Source organism: Gigantopelta aegis, chromosome 10 (genome assembly GCF_016097555.1).
Source record: "Gigantopelta aegis isolate Gae_Host chromosome 10, Gae_host_genome, whole genome shotgun sequence".
In the NCBI taxonomy this organism is placed as follows: Eukaryota; Metazoa; Mollusca; class Gastropoda; order Neomphalida; family Peltospiridae; genus Gigantopelta; species Gigantopelta aegis.
Window position 1 is genome coordinate 24,230,312 of NC_054708.1, and position 18,315 is coordinate 24,248,626.

General features: G+C 37.1%; 1 protein-coding gene across 1 annotated transcript in view; it reads right to left on the reverse strand.

The window, feature by feature from the left end:
• Positions 1-2,318: 2,318 nt before the first annotated feature.
• The window catches only part of LOC121383544 (alpha-1A adrenergic receptor-like), an 88,689-nt gene continuing 72,692 nt past the window's right edge, over positions 2,319-18,315 (reverse strand). The window contains exon 2 of the mRNA XM_041513630.1: positions 2,319-4,985. Coding sequence (XP_041369564.1) covers positions 4,282-4,985 — 704 coding nt within the window. The 3' untranslated portion in view covers positions 2,319-4,281. The remainder of the gene's footprint in view (positions 4,986-18,315) is intronic.

Below are 18,315 nucleotides of genomic sequence, written 5' to 3' on the forward strand. Positions count from 1 at the left end.
ATCTGGGCTGTCTGTCCAGGACAGTGGGTTAGTTGTTAGTTGGTTAGTGGTTAGCGAGAGAGAAGAAGGTGTAGTGGCCTTACACTAAGCCCTTAAGAACTCGCTCTGGGCTGCGAACCCTGTACCTACCAGCCTGTAATTTGATGGCTTAACCACTGCGCCACCGAGGCCGGTCCATTTACACAGTAGTATTACGTATACACATGAGGATTACAGAAAATGGGATTTACACCTAATTCCTACCCACGGTTTGCTGTACTGTAGATACTGTTGACTCTAGAAAGGACGGTCTCAAGAAACACGTAGCTCAGTGGTACAGCGATCGCCAAATGCGCGACCGATCTAGGATCGATTCCCGTCGGTGGACTCATTATGGGTTATTGCTCGTTCCAGCCAGTGCTCCACAACTGGTGGGTGTAACAAAGACCGTAGTATGTACTACCCTGTCTGTGGAATGGTGCATTTCCCTTGCTGCTAATCGAAAAAAGTAGTCCGTTAAGTGGCGACAGCGGGTTTCCTCTTTCAATATCTATGTGGTCCTTAACCATATGTCCGACGCCATATAACCGTGAATAAAATGTGTTGAGTGCGTCGTTAAATAAAACATTTACTTCCTTCCTTCCTTCCTTCCTTAAGAAACAAGCCATTAGTCTACTCTTTGATTCTAATTACATCTACTTGTATACGATTTAAAAATAAATATTATGGTATCTACTTTTAAATGATTCCTGAATGGTCCAACCAATATATATTTTTAGTGTAGAAGCTATTTAAATCTACGACTGAAAGTGATGCAGTTTAAGTTAATTTTGGTAGTAATTCGAGTCTCTGAACTAATTTAACTATTAAATTGGTGTGGTGTATTTTTTTTAATATCGATAGACGCGGTCTTATTCTCCAACATGAAGCATACGCTTGTCGTTGCGCTCACAGCAAGCGTCCATGAAGTGTTTGGATAAACGAATACGAATACGAATACGAATATGTTTATTTGGATTGCCAATAATTTTACAGCGTGTTCCACACATAAATACATCACAATGTACATATATAAAGTTAAATTTTGTTTTATTTAAGTACTCCACTAAAGAACATCGATTTATTAATTATGGGCTATTCGACATATAGTCTTAAAGAGGAAACCCGCTACATTTGTTTCAGCTTGTAGCAAGGGATCGTTTTTATGCAGTATCCCACAGCCTTTGATATACCAGTCGTGGTGCACTGGCTGGAACGAGAAATAGCCCCATGGGCTAATATAACAGAGATGGGTGCAGGATGGAGTACACTCATGCTACGCTATATTGTCTGCGTTGACGTACTAATCAAACGCCTATAGGTAGCAGGGGGAAGTAAATATTAACACACTGTCCACCATATTAACATAAATACAAAAGAAGAGAATTTTCCCAGGTGTATCACATATGTAGTGGTGATAGCCAGTCCTTGCGCAGCAATATTATCTGAACTAAGTGATGTCAACCTAAATCTGGAAATAATCTTTCATTTTTGGAGGCACCCCCAATTTACCGTTTCATGGCTGCTAGGAAGTCTTTTCACCCCGGCCATGTATTCATACTCGGTATGGACAAATAATCTCATTCAACACAATTGTGGACTATAAAGGCAGGTGCAATTCCTGTCAAAGATCCAATTTCTGACCTATTTTCAAACTCATAAATTATTTTATTAAAAAATGGGGTGCATTTTAAAAGCACTATCTTCGTCGCTGATTGGTTAATTTTCTTCTCTGCTACCTATAAACTCCAACCAGGACCCAAACGTCTGGGAGCTCGACATGTCGCTGAATGCTAGAACGCTCGTTTGCAGGTGCTATGGGTCGCAGGATTCATCGCCTTCGTTTATATCCCGTTCTAACCAGTGATCCACGAATAGTTCATCAAAGGCTGTGGTATGCACTATCGTGTATGTAGTAAAGTAGACATAAACAATAGCTTGCTGCTTTTTCAATATGGCGACAGCGGGTTTCCTCCCTCGCTATCCATTCTCTCTTTTGCTATATCTGTGTCTGCGTCTTTCTCTCTCTCCCTCTCTCTGCCCCCCCCCCCATCTATGTCTCTATCTCTCTCTGTCTATCTCTGTCTGTCTGTCTCTCTCTCTCTCTCTCTCTCTCTCTCTCTCTCTCTCTCTCTCTCTCTCTCTCTCTCTCTCTCTCTCTCTCTCTCTCACACACACACACACACACCCTCAAATATGTAAATAACTTTACTAAATAGATTTTGTCATTTCATCAGTGAACGTATTAATATCAATGTAAAACGGTCACAATCATCATCCAAATATAAAATTGGTATGTACTCATTGCATATGATATCCCGGTTCTGTCTCTAACCGAGATGATCACCTCTTTTTTCTGCTAAGGACGACGAGCGATTGCAGTTGCTCGCTAGACTGGTTTTTGTACCAAACTTTGATGATACCAGTCAAATTGTTCGCGAGCGCTCTGCCTCCTGAACACGTCACTATTTAATAGACGCGCTCTGTTCGGTATGACTGAACGCACCTTTGCTATGTAGTATTTATTGATAATACCACTGCACCGACATGGCTTATAATTATAAGAAATAACAAAACAAAACACATACAATGCATGCATATACGTGACATGTCTTCACTATTTTAATACATTATAACTGTATTCTCCACATTTAACATATTCGTCAAGTAATCTCTTATCCCGTTTCAATTGTTTTGGAATATGCCTTTGCTTTAAAATCTCCATACAAGGAACGCCTGAAGGTGATTAACGTGTAATGTCAAAGCAATGTTAAATGGCAAACTGAGAGGTTGGCATGACCTGCATTTCTACAAAAACGACTGCAGGGGCTTGTACAGTGTTACTGAGATGATATTACAGCAATACACCCTAACTACGCATATTTCTACCTATTATGTATATCCGCTAAAGGTAATTGTCTGTCATCCTTTAGACGTCGTCTTTGACAATCGATGTAATGAGACCTTACTGCCTCGCATTTGCATCTGTTAGTAGATCTGACATTAACACATGCAATTACGTGTCCAGGTGACATTTCGTCGTGGGAGTTAATTACAGCTTGTTTAGCCCTGTTGGAAGTTGATACAGTGGTGTTTAGACCAGCCAGCTGAAAGGCTATTTAGAAAACACTGAAACAGTGTCAAGTAGGCGATCTGCCGCGATCGCTCACTAAATTATGTTTCTTTTTTTCATTTTGTACGCCTAACATTAAATTAATGTAATAATTGGAGGATCTAGTGGTGAGGTCACGGTAGTCCCGAGACCCTCCCCGCCAGTTTAAAGTGCCCCTTTTTATGACTTCCTATAAATCTCGCTCTCTTTTTGTGTTCATCTAATTTGCCTCCGATAAACTGAAATAAATTCTCCTTTTTTGTAATTTTATGAACCCTCTTGACACAATCCTGGATCTGCACCTGCTGTAATATGATCGAAAACGACGGCACCAGTCAATTTGTTCGTGGGCTCCTGAACATGTCACTGTTTTTTGTCAGATCTACTGAAGGAGACTGTTGAGGTGATCAGTAAGATCCTGACTTGCGCTTATAAAGTTTTAAAGTACACCCTCAAGACTTAGGCCTCATGACTTTAAAAGCGTATTTCTAAAGTTGCAAGTGTCATAGTCCACAATTTGTTTTTGCATGCATGTATTTGAGATAAACAACTACAAATGAATAGATCCTACATTGTACGTATGTTTTCATAAGCTCTATTAACATGACTATACCCAATGGAGGGTCAGACACGCCCATCCCACACCCAGACTCTAGCAAGGCCAGTGACTGGACATGAAACAGAAGGGATTCTACATGATAATATCTGCATATTTAACTGAATAATATCATAATTATTATAATGTGTTGCCTCACAGCGTAAACAATGGTTTCGTCAGGAAAATATAAAATACATAGAAAACCGCTTATCCCTTAATATAGCAGACAGTTCTTTGTCGGTTTAGAGATGCAATTCAAATTCAGTGAGACACCATGCTTTAACCTGTCGGTCACCTTTATTGGAGTTTGCAATAATATAAACCAATAAACAGCAGCAAATGAAATTATTTGGATGTAATTGGTTTGTTGGCATGTAATGCAAGGTATAATATTTACATTTCTCAACAAAAATAATTTTGGTCATTATGCAACTTTGGGACTTCCCCTTTAACTAAATGCTAAAACCGTGAGTCTAAACTTTAATACTGTATATAGCATGTAGCCTGATTTTGTAACCGCTCTTCAAGCTGTACACCATCATCGTGAATACTTTCATGTAAATGGGGTCGTCTCATTGACGTGGGATGAAGAATCACACCGGATCAAAATAAGAGGAATCCCAGGCACATCCTCTTTTGTTTCCTGTTTATGATGTCTGCTGTTAACAATCACAGAATTCACATATTCTTCATCGTCTGCAAAACTACTCTTATCCATATCCGTCGTCGCAGACGTTTGGCTGGTAAATCGCTGGTCCACCAGGAGCGAGTCTTGTGTCGCGCTTAACGACTGGTCCACAGATTCACCAATACTATCAGCGTTTACACTGAGTTTTGGCGACGAAACGTCGTCGCAAATGTACGTTTTCATTTGCATCTGGTACAAACGTAAGCTTCGGATTGGCGAATCGGGTGATGACGCGTGAAGAGAGGCACTTCTGTTGTTAACCACCATATTGTTTTTCTGTTTCGTTAAGGGACGACGCAGCGAAAGAGGTCTATATTTCTTGCACGATTTGTTGAACGACACGTTATTTGTGTCACTCTCGAGGTTGGAAGAAAGAGTTTCGCTCTGACCGTTCAAGAACACCCTGGGTCTGCGTCTGAACTGGCACAGTAGAATTCTCTTGAAGGCCCTCTTGAATTCCTTGCTGGAGCACGCATATATAATGGGATTCATGAGCGAATTGCAATAACCGAGCCAGAAAATAACTTTAAACAGCAATTCTGGAGTGGCACATGCTTTGCACAGCGAACCTGAAAAAAAGAGACAAAAATTATATTATACGTTAAATAAATGAATAGCAACACACTAATATGAAAATTACATATTTTTAATTAATCATCACTACTTTTTATGCCAAAATTCCTAACGTAATGTTTGTAGAATATGTCAGACAAACGTAAGAATATTAAAGCGAACCTGAAAAAAAGGGACAAAAATAAAATTATGCGTTAAATAAATAAATAAATGAATGATAACAACACCCCCATCTGAAAATTATATATATTTAATTAATCATTACTACTTTTTATACACAAATTCCTAAGGTAATGTTTGTAGAATATGCCAGACAAACGTAAGAATATTAAACCATGTATATATCCTTTCTTCATTTAAAATATTAAAATAACAGTTGAAAGTTTATTTCTTACCATACAGAAAACTTTTTCATTAAAGTATATACATGTATAGCCTAGCTAGGATCGAAATTCTACGATTCCGAATTATGACCTAGTATTTCTAAAATTGTTACAGTGGTAAAAATACAATATTTGCTAATAAGTTATCAAGATTAATAGAATTATAGTACCAATGTATTATCACTGCACAATATATTTAATCGTACTGAATACTGAACTGTAATGTAGTTCGGTGGTAAAATAGAAAATAATACATTCGTGTCCGTTAGATGCCATTTATCTCACAACGAGTTGTTTTAAAATGTATCTTAACGAGCGAAAGCGAGTTTGATACGTTTTTAAACAACGAGTTGTGAGATAAATGGTATCTACAGGACACGGATGTATCGTTATATTTCTTACATATCGTCAAAAACCATATACAGCAAATTTTAACATATTTGTCGATAAAAGATATTTACAACCCTTTGTATTTGTAGCTGACTTACGCGTCACAGACGCATGATTGCCAGGTTAACTATACGTCACAGTGTAATCGAATTCCACCGTGCTGTTTTTTATTGGATGTATGACACTGGTGACCTGGTAATCACCTAGGAGCAGCCAGTCGTATGTCTTGAAATTGTTAACACACGTACGTGTGTAAACAACTATATGTTATCAAAAATAACGCATGGTGTTCTTACCAACGGGTGTGTAAGAAACAGTATTTGTAAGTACTCATATACTGAACTCCATTAAACACGCACATGTCCGATTTATAGTTGTAAAACGAATGGGAAAAAATAACAAAACATTCAACTCTGTTCGTATAACTGGATGTATTCTGGTAGTCAATATATACACCAAACATTTTAAACGCCGGGTATGGTTATTGTGCGTTTTATAACAACCTGTTACATGTGTTCAGCAATAACAAGTGAAAATTGGGTCGTGCGTTTTCAAAGCAAGCAAAATAACCGTTTTCCAGTTTATTGTATCTAACATTATTACATTGTAAATACACTCCTTGTAGTGGCTGTCATCCTATACACGAGGAACAATGCCCATTCGATTCTGTATTGTGCAGATATACAGCCATGATCTCGTATTACGGTTTTGTCGTTCCGATTTTCTACCCAGCGTTCTCCCTCTACTGAGTGGTATGCTATCTGCGGAAACATTAAACCAGTCTTATGCTTTTTATTTGAAAGCTGTTGATTTGCAAACATTCTCAGATACCAATAAACGCAATCAGTTTAGTAATATAAGGAAAACACTCTCATCCTCCAAAAAACCTATTTAATTACAGACGACTGTTGTATGTTTCGCAGGGCTCGAAATAGATAAGGAGTAAGAAGCAACTGCTGCTCAAACACACCATATACTTTCTGATAATCATGTTTATGAACAGCTTTTGCTTTCCATCATTCTAGCTTGTGCAAAACTAATGCTAGGTCACACTATCAACTGTCACGTCGGAGTTGGTCATCTCGCCAATCTCTCGACTTCTGCGACTGTCCAGTTGCTAGCGTGAGCACACCTAAAACTGGATTCTCGTCGTATACGACTTATACGACCAATAACTGCTCCCCGCTCCATAACAAACAAAAACACAAAACAAAAAAACACCAAAAAAAGATGTCTTGTCATCTTGATTCCTGATTTCGTTTTTCTAAAATTATACTCCTGTTATGCCACCGAATGGTAGCCTTGAGTATCGTAAAGATATGGTCTGTTCTGATACAGTTCCACGTTTACCACAGGCTTTACCGAATCTTGATTGATTAACAAAACTTAAACTTTGATCGCTTTACTCTTGGGAAAGACAAGAGCCAGTCCAACTGGCTAAATTGCTAAAGTTTTAAATAATGTATATAATTACTCGAAATGCCCCCCTGCCCAGATCCTAAGACCTTTATCCCCACCTACTCCGCCTAGCATCGTGATCATTAGCAGAACTGTGGTACGAGGAATACCAACGAAATCTCACTGAGGACGGAACAGAAATGAATAATGGAATTTTACATTCATGTCATGGGGTTATGTTAGAGTGTTATTCTATTCTATTTTACAGGCCAATCCACATTCCGTTCAGAATTTTTACCAACATCTCTTTTCAAGTTATTTTGTCTTTATTTTACTTTGTTACATAGTGAAAAGCAATTAATAATAGAATTTTACATTTATGTCTTGGGGTTACGTTAGAGTGTCATTCTATTCTATTCTATTCTATTGTCCAGTCCACCTTTCGCTCAGGATTTTACTACTATATTTAAAAAAATATTTTATATAACATTATTATATAATGAAAAGCAATGAATAATGGAATTTTACACTTAGGTAATGGGGTTACGTTAGAATGTCATTCTATCTTATTTTCTAGTCCAATCCATATTCCTTTCATTATTTTACAAACACTTTTTTTCTCTCAAATTATTTTACCTAATATTATTATAGTGAAACAATACTCAACTTAATTTATAAAAATATTATTCAAAATACGTCATGTATTTATTAACACAATATAATAAAAAGTAAACCCCCAGAATGATCACAATTTATTAATCTTTACGGAACACGAAAACATGATATTCGTCTGTACAGTATTACAAAATGGTATTCGTCTGTACAGTATGACAATATGATATTCATCTGTACAGTATAATAAAATGGTATTCGTCTGTACAGTATAATAAAATGAAATTCGTCTGTACAATATTACAAAATGGTATTCATCTGTACAGTATGGCATGATATTCATCTGTACAGTATAATAAAATGGTATCCATCTGTACAGTATGACAAAATAGAATTCATCTGTACAGTATGACAAAATGATATTCATCTGTACAGTATTTCGAGATGGTATTCATTTGTACAGTATGACAAAATGATATTCATCTATACAATATTTCGAGATGGTATTCATCTGTACTGTATGACAAAATGGTATTCATCTGTACAGTGTGACAAAATGGCATTCATCTGTAGTGTGACAAAATGGTATTCATCTGTACAATATGGCAAAATGATATTCATTTGTACAGTGTGACAAAATGGTATTCATCTGTACAATATGGCAAAATGATATTCATTTGTACAGTGTGACAAAATGGTATTCATCTGTACAGTGTGATAAAATGGTATTCATCTGTACAGTGTGACAAAATGGTATTCATCTGTACAGTGTGATAAAATGGTATTCATCTGTACAGTGTGACAAAATGGTATTCATCTGTACAGTATGGCAAAATGGTATTCATCTGTACAGTATGACAAAATGGTATTCATCTGTACAGTATGACAAAATGGTATTCATCTGTACAGTATGACAAAATGGTATTCATCTGTACAGTATGACAAAATTATATTCATCTGTACAGTATGACAAAATGGTGTTCATCTGTACAGTATGACAAAATTATATTCATCTGTACAGTATGACAAAATGGTGTTCATCTGTACAGTGTGACAAAATGGTATTCATCTGTACAATATGACAAAATGATATTCATCTGTACACTATGACAAAATTATATTCACCTATGCAATATAACAACATTATATTCATCAGCACAGTGTACTATATAGTATATATGTTTGGTGAAAGGCAAAGTGGTATTAAACTGCACAGTATGATAAAATGGTACCGGTCTTGAAATGTATGCCATAAAAAATGGTTTGCAGCTGCACAATATTACAAAATGGTGTTCATCTGCACATCATGAAAAACTAAATTAATATTCATCTGCACGGGTTGACAATAACGGTATTAAGCTGCAGAACTAATATGACAAAATGGCATTCGTTTCATGGTTTTAATGGTTTCATACAAAATCAAAAGTAATAAAATAACACTCAAAAGTTCGGAAACCACAAAATCAATGATCCCAAAATGATTGAAATTCACCACACAAGTTCATATAAATCATTCTCGCATTTTGTTTTAATTTCATATAGAACCGCTTATCTTCTAAATACGATTGATCAACCGGAGAAAACGCAATCGTTTCATCACACCATCTCGTAGCAACTAGCTTCTTTGAAATACAGATTTATAATGGCCTTGGGAATTCTGTATTACCAGCGAAATTACAGAGTGAACCATTTTTTGTTGTTGCTAAGCACGTCTTTTTTCCCTTTACATCTCTTTTCGTTCTTGTTTTTTTTTTATATCCAGAATGGTTGTCGACCCATAAAGTACAACATTCTGTTAAGAGGACCTGTGATTTTAATTTTTTTTTTTTTTTAAATAGATCCTTTAGTCGTTAAGAATCCTTACTTTACACATTTCGAACTAATGCTTTGTTTTCGCGGACTGTGACTGATACAGAACTTGAACATGATCCATAAAGGACAAAAACAAGAATTTTCGATTTTTCAGATATTTTACATAAAATTCACATTTTGAAACCTAACGAAAACTTCTCGCTTGAGTGAGTTAGCTTTTTAGCAAGTTTATTGACATACGCCTATTCAAAAATGGGCTAATTTGTCTTAATGGAATGGGCATACTTCGTTCTAGTGGACATATTTCATGCCTTTTAATGATGGAATCCAGACAGCTCTGATCACATGAAAAATTAATTCGATGTTTACAGGGACTTGAGAAGTGATACGTGATGTCAGGATGAAATAAAAATAAGATTTATTGCGCAATGATTAATTGCGCAGGAGATGGTATTCACAGCAATTAAGTCGGAATCTGTCACTTAATGATATATTTTGAGAAATCAAAGGCAGCTAATTCTTCCAGTATTCCAAATCGCATTTGTATACAAAGCACAGATAGTGATAAAGTATACACACATAAAGACGCATACATACACGCACGCACATACATACACACACATGATCGTACGAACGATGCGCATACATAAACATTGGCATACGAACAACGCACACGCGCATACATTAACAAAAAACTAAATAAACCTTAAGTTAGTCTGTCCCAACATAGGAACAGTTCATAGCTTAAAGGGACTATCCTGAGTTTTCGGCGATTGTTGATGACATTTAAACGACTGTAATTATATATTAAATATATTTTTTTCAAACACGATATTAGTGGTTGTATATTAAACATGTTTCTGATAGTTCTAGTATTTGCACTAGGTCAAACTCCATTTTATTGACTAATATATATTATGTTCTAATATGATTAAAATTAGCTCTACTGGTCTACCAGTAGATCTAGCAGCATTGCGTGGACTTCCGTGTACAGGTGACATTTCATCTATAAATAACAATTTAAATATTGATCAATTACACTTCGCCTTTTATAGCGTTATTCGGGAGCATACACATTCTAAAAATATCGGGCGAGACTATTTATGCAATAGGCGAACTTGTTGGTCTATTTCAACATTAAAAAAAAACAGGGGGGAAAGTGCAGTAATAAACTCTGGATTGTATACTAGTATAAATAGATTTTATGGCTATACCATAAGTTGTTTTTTTTCCGTCTTGAAACGAATTTTATATAAAATTTTATATTGAAATTAGTTTCCGGCATACTTCGTAATTCACCCGAATCATTTCGTATACCCTCGGCATAAATCCGAATGTTTTCAAATTCTTTTCAAATCACTGGCATGATTTTGCAAGTAAGCTTTTGATTGGCCGAATGAAAGGTCAACTGGACATGCGCTCCAACGGGGTGCTGTTAGATCCACAGGTAATAGTAATCAGTGGAGCTAATTTTAATTAGATTGTATTATGTTCGTACGTACGAAACTATTGGGATACCAAATCCACTTTGTGCTAATTACAAATATTAGGATAACCACAAACACCATGAATACACATACACTGAATATATTCTAAAACAAATTTGAAAACAAATATGTAATGCTAGGCGCAGACTACCAACTGCCACGACTTCTACGACTGCTCAGTTGCTAGTTTGAGTGCTCTAAAAACTCGAATCTCATCGTCTAACGCATTAATTGCTAATCTGAGCGAACCCGTCGTAAGTCGGGAGTTTTCGGGAAATTAGAACGCAACCGTCAAGTTGGTCAACTTTCTGTTGGCAGTTGGTAACCTGAGTCTAGCATTATACTAGTCGAAAACAAGTCGAACAATCCCTTTAAAATAATTTAGGATGGAGTTAAAAAAAAGGAAAGTAAAAATAAATAGAGCACATTAATAAGGTACCTTTTCTTATTTTCGGATACAGGCTGGTAGGTACTGGGTTCGGATCCCAGTCGAGGCATGGGATTTTTAATCCAGATACCGACTCCAAACCCCGAGTGAGTGCTCCGCAAGGCTTAATGGGTAGGTGTAAACCACTTGCACCGACCAGTGTTCCATAACTGGTTCAACAAAGGCCTGTGGGAAGCGCAAATAAAAGATCCCTTGCTGCTAATCGGAAAGAGTAGCCCATTTAGTGGCGATAGCGGGTTTTCTCAAAATCTGTGTGGTCCTTAACCATATGTCTGGCGCCATATAACCGTAAATAAAATGTGTTGAGTGCGTCGTTAAATAAAACATTTCTTTCTTTCTTTCTTATTTTCGGAAGAGGGGAATTGCATTCCGTTACTAGCATATCCCTGACCGAACGGTTCCACTTGAAACTCTTGTACTATGTATTTTGTATACTTGTAATATTATATTCTTCTTGTACTACCAAATCGTGATGATTTATATTCAGTTAAGTAAAAGTTAACATTTTAAACCCTTTGTATTTCTACCACTATTTCTCTAATACATGGTGACTAAGGTCGATTTGTTCTTAATTTTTGGTTCTAAAACAATCCCATTATCCTTCTTCAGCTGTTAGACTATCTGCATATTAACGTTTGTCTGTCCTGTCCTTATAGCTTCTTTTGTTTCTGATTTGCACTTATGCAGTCCATACTATATATTTTTCTTGTTGACATATATTTTCTGATTTTTTTTTATGTGCACAAATTCACCCATTTTGCTACACATTCACCAAAATGTCTGTGTTTGGGCTGGGGTGTCGTTAAACATTCATTCATTCATTCATTCATTCATTACCCAAATTATTCTGTACACCGAGGGTTACAAAAATGAACATGGCCCATGGTTAACATTGCTTAAATTCTCAGTTTACTTGGTGCATGCCACTAAACCAAATCACACAGGCGACACTAAAACACGTTGCTTAATAGTGAGAGGGGGGGGGGGGGGGGGGGGGGGGGGGAGAGAGGGAGGGAGATATATGAACACCTTTAAATTTGCTCGTATGGAACATTCCTGACCTCACTTTTTACCAATTCCATACAAAACGTATTCTGCTAATCTAAATGGCTATCTGCACGCTTCAAACACTAGTAGTTAATATAGTGAAACTAGCTCAAATACAATTTCATTTACTTACTAATCTTCGACACACCGCACTAGTGGCTGGCATTTCAAGCTGTTACCTGTGGGGATGTTATATTAAGAGTTAGAAGAAGAAGAGGAAGACTTTTTGTTTAACGACACCACTAGTTGGAGTAGTGTTTTTATTTATTAACCATTAGCAAACTGTCGTTGCATCTTTTGGATAATTTCCCGATATTGGGCAATTGATTTTATGGCATATAGAAAATGCTATCATTTATATTTTATAGTCCGTCACACAGGGAACCTTTTTTCATGCTATGCTATCTACTACATGTTATTGATATCTGAGCCAATTGTTTTCTAAACTGCACACAAACATAGTATGTTTTTGTTATTTCCAAAACACTTAAACGTTTCGTCTTACGTCAAACCCAGTTGAAATTATTGACAAAACCCATTTTTGTTGGAGGATGGGACGGACTATATATCTTAGTGTAGCTCATTCCCTTTAAGTCGTTGGTGTGTACATTGTTTTTCTCCGATAGTATCTGTAGACCGATCAATATGGGGAGGATTGAACGTTCCAATGAACCACGTGCACGACGCGATGTATTGCCACGACGGATGGTTTTTTAAATGACCAAGGTAACACAGATCTTGTATTGAGCCATTGATTCCCAATCAAATTACAAACTAAATACATACCCATTACATTTGTTTTAGAATCGAACTCCAGTTGCTGATAACATCTTACCGGCCTCGGTGGCGTCGTGATTATGCCATCGGACTACAGGCTGGTAGGTGCAGGATTCGCAACCCGGTACTGGCTCCCACCCAGAGTTGTAACGACTTAGTAGGTAGGTGTAAGACCACTACACCCCCTTTCCTCTCACTAACCACTAACAATTAACAACTAATCCACTGTGCTGGACAGACAGCCCAGATAACTGAGGTGTGTGTGCCCAGGACAGCATGCTTGAACGTTAATTGGATATAAGGACGAAAGTAAATGAAATGAATGAATGATAACATCTTGACAAAGACAACTGATAGTCTTGGTCTCGTTGAGAAAAAGGAAAGAAGGAAATGTTTTATTTAACGATGCAGTCAACACATTTTATTTACGGTTACATGGCGTCATATACTGAATACTGATATTCTAAACAAGAAAAAGGAATGTCCCTTTAAGGACCACACAGCTATTGAGAGAGGAAACCCGCTGTCGCCACTTTATGGGCTACTCGTTTCGATTAGCAGCAAGGAATCTTTTACATGCACCATCCCCCAGACAGGATAGTACATTCCACGGCCTTTATTACATCAGTTACATCATTGGCTGGAACGAGAAATAGTCCAATGGGTCCACTGACGGGGATCGATCCTAGATCGACCGCGCATCAAGATGCTACTCGAAAAGAGTAGTTCACGAAGTGCTGACATCGGGTTTCCTCTCTCAATAGCTGTGTGGTCCTTAACCATATGTTTGACGCCACTCAGTTAAGTGCCACCTTGTAATCTCATGGGAACATCTACATATCAGAATAATAATTCCCGCATCCTTTGTTCCTATCATTGTTTGTAAAAAGACATTTATGGTTTTTTAACTGAAGGAAGTTACATGGACGAGTCGAAAGACAAAGGAAGAAAAGCGAATTTTAGACGACCTTGCAAACGATTTTCCTTTAAAAATGGAAAATTATTATACTTAACAAAACAGAAGAATGATGATAAAATAAAGTAACTTAATTTTGGTGTATGGTAGTAACATATGTGAATATCGGCGTATAAAACAATAATATACACATTTATAGCGTATAAAGTGATGACTATCAACTGACGCTACTGGCAAATGACACTTTGTTTTTAGATATACATATAATATGCACTCCCCATTCATTATAATACACATAACCTACACTACTCATTCTTTGCTATACACACCCATTCATTAGTACACTCTAAATTCATTAATACACATGTCAACTACAGTCCACATTCGTTATAATACATTTTATAATCTACGTTTATTATTATACATATTAATGCATGTAATATATACTCTACATTCATTATTATACATATATCCTACACTACTTATTCATTACTATACACACCACCTGCACAACCCATTAATTATTATACGTATAAAATACACTCTCCATTCATTGTTATACACATAATCTGCATTCCCCGTTCATTATTATTCATATAATACATCTAGACAACATATTCCATTTTATGTGTATAGTAATGAATGTGCAGTGTAGATCATATGCGTTATACTAATTGTTGAATGTAGAATACGTTTATATTAATAAATGGAGAGTGTAGGAGGTATGTATAAAAAAGAAAAAAATATGTAAACTATGTGTATAATAAGGCATGTGGAATGTAGATTATATGTATTATATTGAATGTAAAGTGTATGATAATGCACATGGCGTGTAGATTATATATAATATGGTGTGTACATTATATGTGTATGTATACTAGAGAATGTGGAATGCATATAACAATATTGAAAAGTAATTAATGTGGAGTAACAAGGTGTCTTTTATATTCACCATCCCATAGACAGGATAGCACATACCACGGCCTTTAATGTATCTGTCGTGGTGCACTAGTCGGAGCGAGAAATAACACAATGCGCCAACCAACGGGGATCGATCCCAGACCAACCGCGCATCAAGCGAGCGCTTTACCACTATGTCCTTCCCCAGAGCGTCATGAAAGTCAACAGCATATGTGATAAAGCTATATACAAAAGTCCGGGAAACTAAATTTTCGTATCCCCTAAGTTCAAGAGTCCCAATGCGATCAAAATGGGTAAATCGCCATGAAAGTCAAACTTGATCTTTAATGGTGTACCATACAGCTACAAGCAATATGTCAGCTCAATAGCTTGAGGTATTGGGGGCAAAAAGTCCGGGAAACTAAATTTTCGTATCCCCTAAGTTCAAGAGTCCCAATGCGATCAAAATGGGTAAATCGCCATGAAAGTCAAACTTGATCTTTAATGGTGTACCATACAGCTACAAGCAATATGTCAGCTCAATAACTTGAGGTATTGAGGGCAAAAAGTCCGGGAAACTAAATTTTCGTATCCCCTAAGTTCAAGAGTCCCAATGCGATCAAAATGGGTAAATCGCCATGAAAGTCAAACTTAATCTAAAATGGTATATGATAAAGTTAAAAGCAAAATTTCAGCTCAATATCTCGAGGTATTGTGGAAAAAAACATCCGGAAAAACATATATGTCGGAAAGACAGAGAGACAGAGGCACGGACAGACAGACATATAAACAGAAGGGCAGATATGAAACCTATATGAAACCTATAGTTCACTTCATATATGGGAGTAATAATCAATGTGGATTGCATTCATTGAATAGCACTTAAATTATTATCAGTCCAAAGTTCTTTTAAGAGACAATTAATGCATTCAGTATTCAACATAGTAGTGGAGAGTGCATATTATATGTATAATTATAACCAGGGGAGTGCGTATTACACGTATAATAGTAACTGGGGGAGTGCACATTATACGTATAATAATGACTGGGGAGTGCATATTCTTGGGGAGTACAAATTAAATGCTACACCGGTACCGGGCTGCGAATCCTGTGCCTACCTATGATTAACCACGACACCATCGAGGAGAGAGAGAGAGAGAGAGAGAGAGAGAGAGAGAGAGAGAGAGAGAGAGAGAGAGAGAGAGAGAGAGAGAGAGAGAGAGAGAGAGAGAGAGAGAGGTTAGTACATATTGGCTTGACGCCGCCCAACCATTCTTAAGTCTGATGACTTAACAACAAGACCAATTAATTAGATAGCACAGTATAATGTAAAACAGACAACTGGTCTAGAAAATCAAAAGAAACCCGATGACTTCTCAGAAGCTACTCATGATGACATCGATTAGGTAATAAACGTATATAAAAAAAAGGTTTGTTTTATTTAACGACGCCACTAGAGCACATTGATTTTTTATCTTATCATCGGCTACTGGACGGACGGCAAACATATGGTCATTCTGACACTGTTTTGTTTTTTTAGAGGAAACCCGCTGTCGCCACATAGGCTACTCTTTTACGGCAGGCAGCAAGGGATCTTTTATTTGCGCTTTACACCTACCCATTGAGCCTTGCGGAGCACTCACTCAGGGTTTGGAGTCGGTATCTGGATTAAAAATCCCATGCCTCGACTGGGATCCGAACTCAGTACCTACCAACCACGACGCCACCGAGGCCGGTCATAAAAGTATATGACCATGTATAAGGACTATGTATTGGTTCACTAGTAATTTTTTAGTAAATGCACTCCCTGTCAAGTTTGATGTGTACCAGAGAAGATTTTATTCGTATGCTCAACACTCATTCGGTTTTTGTATTTTCATCCCCACCCCCACACTTTCTAGGCTACCACGACTATAAAATAAATACTCAATCATTATCAGATGTACTAATTTAAAAAAAAAAAAAAAAAAAAAAAAAAAAAAATTGATTACATTTTATCAGAGGGATGCTGATTCCCAATAGCTTGAACTGCCTAACACTAATTAGTAATTTATCTAGTTTCCTGTACGGTCGTAGGAGTAAATGACCATGCCAGCCCACCATGTCTGCTTGTCCCCTAGGATGGCAGCGCTAATTCTGCCCGTCCATGAACCCGAAAACATATGCCTCGACACGTGCGTGCGAAGACTTTTGCGGTAAACATAAGACATCCTGCCGATGCCTTGGTAATCAGTGGCTATTACATTGACAGCGGAGACCTTCCTGTAGGCCTTGTGTGGACAATGCTGGTGTAGAAAGGAAAGCAAGGACAAAGAAATCAATGTGTTTAAGAAACCCCAGCAGTTCGTTTAATCAAAGTGTTTTTTCCCCTACGATCATCTTCTATCCTTTACATTCTTTACACGTTTCACGAGTAATAGTTGGGGTCGGTATGTTGTTTGTTTAGTTTTTATAATTTCCTTCTCGGGTTAAACATTTGTTGGTTCGTCAGTTCATTGGTTCATCAGTTCGTCGGTTCATTAGTTCGTTGGTTCGCTGTTCATTCGTTCGTTTCCTTCTTTCGTTCCTTCGTTCCTTTCGTTCTTCATTCATTCAGGGGCGGGATGTAGCCCAGTGGTAAAGCGTCCGTTTGATGCGCGGTTGGTCTGGGATCGATCCCCGTCGGTAGGCCCATTGGGCTATTTCTCGTTCCAGCCAGTGCACCACGACTGGTATATCAAAGGCCGTAGTATGAGCTATCCTGTCTGTGAGATGGTGCATATTAAAGATCCCTTGCTACTAATGGAAAAATGTGTCGAGTTTCCTCTCTAAGACTATATGTTGAAATTACCAAATATTTGACATCCAACAGCCGATGATTAATCAATGTGCTCCAGTGGTGTTGTTAAACAAAACAAAAATTTCATTCATTCATTCATTTATGCATTCATTCATTATATCATTCATAATTTGATGAGGACCATTCGGTGACTATGATAATAATGAACACACTACATGTATAATGCTTATTGGAGAAGTTCAACTTAACAATGCAAAAGTATAACAAAATATATCGAGTTCGATATCCGACTGCAAACAATTTCGACTGGGGTGAGTTTGGGTCTATTTAATGTACGCACGCTAACATACAAATACACTTTAACAGAATCACAGTAT